The following is a 6,302-nucleotide window of genomic DNA, read 5'->3' as shown; positions in this document are numbered from 1 at the left end:
CCGTGAAGGTTACACCCAATTCATAATCCATGATATTACTAACTCCATATGGTTCAGAACCACAAAAATAAGATCGGGGATGATGGTATGAAGTAAGTCACGGAGTCACATTCCCCCGTATTGGCCTTTACTCGATTGTGAAAAGTAATTCTTGCGATCTCAAAGGCATGCAAACAAAGATTCAATTTGCTTCAAATTATTATTAGCCTAAATTAGTTGAATATTAATGGAAATATATAATTCAAAAATATAGTGATTACTTTAATTAAATAACAAGATTTAAAAGGATCCTAAATCGATTGTCCAAATAATCTTATTCGGCGTTATATACAATTATATATTCCCTTTAAACATGCAATATAGTGATCAACAATAAACAATAAAATAAAAATCAATATTAGAAGTAATTTAGTAATAATATCATTAGTCAAATCAAATTATTATAAACCTAATCATGATACTAGCAATATAAAATTAATTAATTAAATTAATTAATTAATCACATTCCCCGCGTTCCTTTAAATTGCTACATCATGAATAAATTTTTAGTAACTTCAAAAAATAATATATCAAATTGAAACAATTAAATTAAATTAAAAGTAGAGTACATTTGTTACAACCCTCAATTAATTCTACCTTGCACACCTTGATTTAAGTATAGAATTTTGGGTGTTGTATGGAGTCCTTGGAGTGCTTAAGGAAGGAAGGATGTAATTAGTAATATAAGGAGGCTAGTTGTAGGGAACATTTCAAGAATCCCACACTTGAGCCCCTAGATCATACACTTAAGCAAGGTGGCGTCCAAAGTGATGGAAGCTAGAGCAAAAGAGTCGCCAACAAGTTTTAGGAACTTGTAAACCGTTCATAAGGTGAAGGTAACACCCTTTCAAGATCAATTAGATCGCTAAATCCATAGTGGTCCGGAACCATGACGGGATATTCGAGAATGAAGGTACAAATCCAACTTAAAAGAGATATTGAACCTACCCTAAATAGGCCTCTACTTTATTCATCTCATATATACATGTGCGTTTTCTGACTAACATGAAATCATTAGGTAAATCCTAATCCTGTTTAATCTATGTTGGTTGAATGTTAATGCACAAAAAAATCTATCATTGGAGATCACTTGAATTAAAATCATATTAGCCTAATTAAAATTATTAATTATTTTATTAAGCGTGATTTAAAGTACAAACTCCCTTTAAACATGCAAGAAAGGGCGTAATCAAGCAATAAAAACAATACCAAGCAACATAATAATATTAACAAAACAAATAATCATCATCATAGTAATCTCAATCTCATCAAAGCATAATAATAATAGCAAGATCCTATGCATGATACTAACATGATTAATTTTAGCATGTCACTAAACAATAAAGATTAAAGCTTTATCCCTAACATGATAGAAGAAATATGAAGCAACCTAAACATGATACTAGAAAGCAAAACAATCTAAGCATGCTTTAGAGACCAGTTTATGACGAGTCTCTAACTAAGGGGTCTCTTTGTTAAAGAGACCCCCTCATTATGGGGGTCTGTTTTCTTTTTAAAAAAAAACAAACAGACATGTTAATTGAGATAAGGGGTCTTTTTGGTGTGGTGTATGATTGATACGCTTTAAAGGGAAAGAGACATGTTATTTGTAATAGTGGGTCTCTTTAAAGGGTATCCAATAAACCCCATATATTAAATAACGGGTATGTTTGATCCCTTTAATTTTTTAAAAAAATTATTATGTTTATTTAAATTTTTATTTTTTGCGCTAAAATAAAATTGTTGGTTCTTGTAAAAAAGAGCAATAATATTAGGAAATAAAAATTTAACATCAATAATATTTCTTGTAAAAAGAGCAATAATATTATACAACATTACATAGTTACAAATCCAAATTTACAAGTATATAATTACGAAATATAAAATTAAAACTGGATTCAACAAGTTCTACAAACCCAATTCTAAACATACAACATATTACCATTTCTAATAAAACTCATAGATCAATTGATATTCAGCATTCAAGCACACCAAAGTATTGCAGTGGACAGATTTGTAAATTGTGATTCTTTGGTTACAAAATCCGGAACAAGACCATACATAATTTTGTCTTCATAATTGAAAATGTTCATCCACCATCTCCATCCAATTCAATTAGTGCAATAATAAAGAACAAACGACACTAAAAATAAGAATACTAGCCATAAGAACAAAGTGGACACAAAAATTGAGAATAAATTAAAATAGAAAATAATGGTTTATCTAAATAGATTTTAAACACTCCAAGATGATGAATATGAAATCCCCAATATCAAAATCAAGATAACTTAAACCCACACCAGTAGATTAAAAAACATAAATCGTTTTCTAACCCAATTACCAAAACACGTTCATTCCTTTGAAAAAGTCAAAAAACAATAAAACCAAGAACCCTCCATCCTAATTGACATCAAGTGTAACACCCCCAAAATTTGTAATCTTTTTATAATAACTAAAATCACATTCTTATTGAAAATCGTCATTCAAACTCTGGAAGTGTTACTAAGAGGCATAGGATAGTTTGATAAAAACAAACATTAAACTATTATACCATAACTAGGTGGTCTAAAACAAGTATAACTTATTACAACCCAAAATTAACATAACTTAAACCAAAAGTATATTAAATGACGACAAGGTCAAATAGTCTTATTCTATGATACGTCCTCACTCGAACCATCCCGTCTTACCAACCTGCAAAAGTAAATAGGAGACACAAGGAGAAACTCCAAAATCAGATAAACTGAGTAATCACGACTCCATCCCGTCAAGTAAATAATTTTGTTTTGAAAACATTTTTTGTACGTGAAACAATAAAATAAGTTAATATAATCAAGTTAAGCACTCGCACAGGTAACAAATGACATAACCACATACACAAGTTTACTTACAACAAATATTTAAGAAATGGAAAGAGAACGCTAGTAGGCCGGGATTAATCCCAAGTAACCACCTACTTACAAGGGTTGCGCATCACCCTGTATTGACCAAGTATATGTCAACAAAATGTCCCTAGTGTGCACGCCCCTCGCTAATCTAATGGGTAAACGCAATTTACCGCGCACCAAAAGTATTAGGAGGTAGACTCATGAAAGATAATAGAGAGAAAAATGTAGTACCAAACCTACTAGAAGCCTATTGGGTATCCACATATGTGCACCAATAGAACAACATCTAGTAGGGCAACATGTTCTTCACCCTTTTGGGGGTTTCATTTCCCTTCTTAAAATTATTATAATTTTAAATTCTTTGCAATTAAACACTTAGTCATAAAATTCACATATAATCTAAGATTATACGTATAAAAATTATAGTACCCAAGTCACTTTTTAAAATAAATCAAGTATCATAGTACATTGTATAAAATCTTCGTATCAAAACATCATATTCGAAACAACATATCCAAAGTATCAATACTAAAGATGAATCAATATTATCATATACGTAGATACTAGTAGTAATAAAAGTAATATCATCCATATTCATAATTTTATATAACACGTCTACCACATAATCGCATCAAAACGGTTTCCTAACGGGATTCTATGTTCTTGATGGACATCAAAAATTACCTTGATAGCGCGTAATTTTGTCCTACTAATTTCCCGAGCGATCTCCTATGTAGCCTCCGTCTATAAATAAGCGGGTAAAAAAAATAAATATATCTAAGTTAGTGCATATATTATACATGTATATAAACTGTACCCTTGTATCTAACAAAGCTAAGAATGGCAAGATTAATAAAATAGTTAATAAAAAAAAAAATCAAGTTAAAACCAAAATTACAACAATCCGATTTTAAATAAAAAAAAACTAAAAAAAATCTTTTGTAAAACGACCAAATATCATAAAAGAGGAAAACAAACACTTGCTTTCTTAAAAAAAAAAAATAAAAAAAAAATCCCATCCTTTTCCTCTGTTATGTTCTCACGAACTACAGAGATGAAAATCCTTTTCTTTTTTTTTTTTAAGAAATCTCATAATCCCATAAGATTATAACACAATTACAAGGAAGAAAAATGAACTTGAGAGCGAGAATGTGGAAGATAGCCGGTATGATTAGTTGATATATAAGGAATGGCAACCGTGCTTGCGTCGGTAACCATGGTGACGATCATGGTAATTAAAGGATAAGAACAAGATAATCAAATACTCTAGCAAGGAAAATATATCAGAACTCACCAATAAGGGTATAATTTCGAGAAGAGGGTGGTTCATGAAAAATTAGTGGATGGTGAGTTTATATACTTGCAGGGAGGGAGAATGAAAGGTTGGGGATGATAAAAGGACAATTAGACATTCAATTAGGATGAACAACTGAAATATGTATTGAAATTTAATTGATGGAGAAGATGAGAAGTTTTAATTAACCCATGGTATACATGAACTGGTGAACATACCCAGTTTCTCGTCTCCATTATTCTTTTTTAAAAAAAAATATTAATAAAATCATAAAATATATAATATTAATAAAATCAGTTCAATTAAGATACTAAAATCATTTCATCCTTATCAAAACGGTTTGTCATACTATTAGAAATATTTGCATCGTACCAAAAATTTCTTTTCCAAACTTAAAAATCAAAATAATATTTTAAATCAGAAAATTCCCCCTTTAAGAAAATAATAACTATACATAAATTTTACGGGTATTACATGTACTCCCCCTTAAAACAAAGTTCGTCTTTGAACTTTATTGTTATTTAATAACTTTAACTATAACTCATAACAATAACGTGGGTAAAACGTTAGTTAAAAGAAAATAGGATGTTACTGTCGCATACTACCCCCCTCAAAGAAAAAGTTTCGTCCTCGAAATTTGACATACCTCATGAAATAGCTCAGGGTAACGCTTTCTCATGTCATCCTCAGCTTCCCAAGTTGCCTCCTCGGAAACTTGATTTGACCATAGGACCTTAACTAGCTTCACCACTTTGTTTCGGTTACCTCTTGTCTTAGTGTCAAGGATTTTAATAGGACGCTCTTCAAAAGATAAGGTCTCATCTAACTCTATTAATTCAGGTTGAATAAAATGGGTAGGGTCATGGAAATATTTTCGGAGTTGGGATACATGAAAAACGTTATGGACATTTGATAACTCCATAGTTAACGCTAATCGATAGGCCACCTCTCCAACTCGTTCTAGTACCTCATACGGGCTAATATACCGTGGACTTAACTTCCCTTTCCTCCCAAATCGCATGACCCCCTTTGTTTGTGAGACTTTTAGTAAAACTTTTTCTCCAACTTCAAATTCTAACACCCTTCTACTCTGATCTGCATATGATTTCTGTCGGTGTTGGACTGCTTTCATGTTTGCTTGAATGAGTCGCAATTGTTTCATAGTGTCTTAAATCATTTCTGGCCCTAAGGTCAATGACTCACTGTAGGGAATATTTCAAGCATTATCCCTAGCTTGAACCCCACTGTGATCATACACTAAAGTACGGTGACGTCCAAAGGGAAAGAAGATAGAGCAAAAGAGTCGCCAACAAGTTTTTTAAGGAACTTGTAAACCGTTCATGAGGTGAAGGTTACACCCCTTAACGATCCAAGAGATCGTCAACTCCATAAGGTCTTGAACCAAATAGGGTTAAGGGATGAAGGTAAAAATCCAACCTAAAAGAGATTGAACCTGCCCTAATAATAGACCTCTACTTTATTCTTATCGTATTCATGTGCGCTTTCTGACTAACATGCAATCAATAGGTTTAATCCTAAACCTATTTAATCTATGTTGGTTGAATATTAATGTACAAATAAAACTTTTATTGGCGATCACTTGAATTATAATCATATTAACCCTAAACAAGATTATTAATTATCTTATTAAGCGTGATTACTAGTACAAATTCCCTTTAAACATGCATAAAAGATGTGATCAAGCAATAAATATCAAGCAACATTATAATCATAACAATAATAATTAATATTATAATAATATTCATATTAAAGCATAATAATAGCAAGATCCTAGGCATGATACTAACAAGATTAATAACAAACCCTAGCATGTCACTAAGCATATAAAAATCAAAGCTTTAACCCTAACATGATACTAACAATCATAAATATTAGGAAGAACATAAAAGGCATCATACTTGGTATTAAAGTTACCCTAGACATGATACTAGGAATTTATTGTTGTCACCCTAAACATTAAATTAAGGAAAACATCCTAACATGATACTAGGAATCAAAATAACAATCTAAGCATGATTTCTACATCATAATAAACAAAACAATTAAATTAAATAATTGAA

The 6,302-nt window shown here is 31.0% G+C and overlaps 1 protein-coding gene across 1 annotated transcript; it reads right to left on the bottom strand.

Moving 5' to 3' along the window:
* Positions 1-2,706: 2,706 nt before the first annotated feature.
* Positions 2,707-5,353, bottom strand: LOC145624933 (uncharacterized). Its single transcript, XM_081678018.1, has 2 exons — positions 4,868-5,353; positions 2,707-2,733 (listed from the first exon to the last, which is right to left on the bottom strand). Exons 1-2 carry the CDS (start codon positions 5,351-5,353, stop codon positions 2,707-2,709), a joined length of 513 nt encoding a protein of 170 aa, XP_081534144.1.
* Between the last annotated feature and the right edge of the window lie 949 nt (positions 5,354-6,302).

The sequence above is a fragment of the Chenopodium album genome, chromosome 3 (genome assembly GCF_948465745.1).
Source record: "Chenopodium album chromosome 3, dcCheAlbu1.1, whole genome shotgun sequence".
NCBI classification, from domain to species: Eukaryota; Viridiplantae; Streptophyta; class Magnoliopsida; order Caryophyllales; family Amaranthaceae; genus Chenopodium; species Chenopodium album.
This window is presented reverse-complemented; position numbering and strand designations above follow the sequence as displayed.

Coding starts and splice junctions, on each gene's coding strand:
- LOC145624933 (XM_081678018.1), bottom strand. CDS start 5,353: ATGAAAGCAGTCCAACACCGACAGAAATCATATGCAGATCAGAGTAGA. Junction 2,734..4,867: donor ACCCTGAGCTATTTCATGAG/GTATGTCAAATT, acceptor TTACTTTTGCAG/GTTGGTAAGACGGGATGGTT.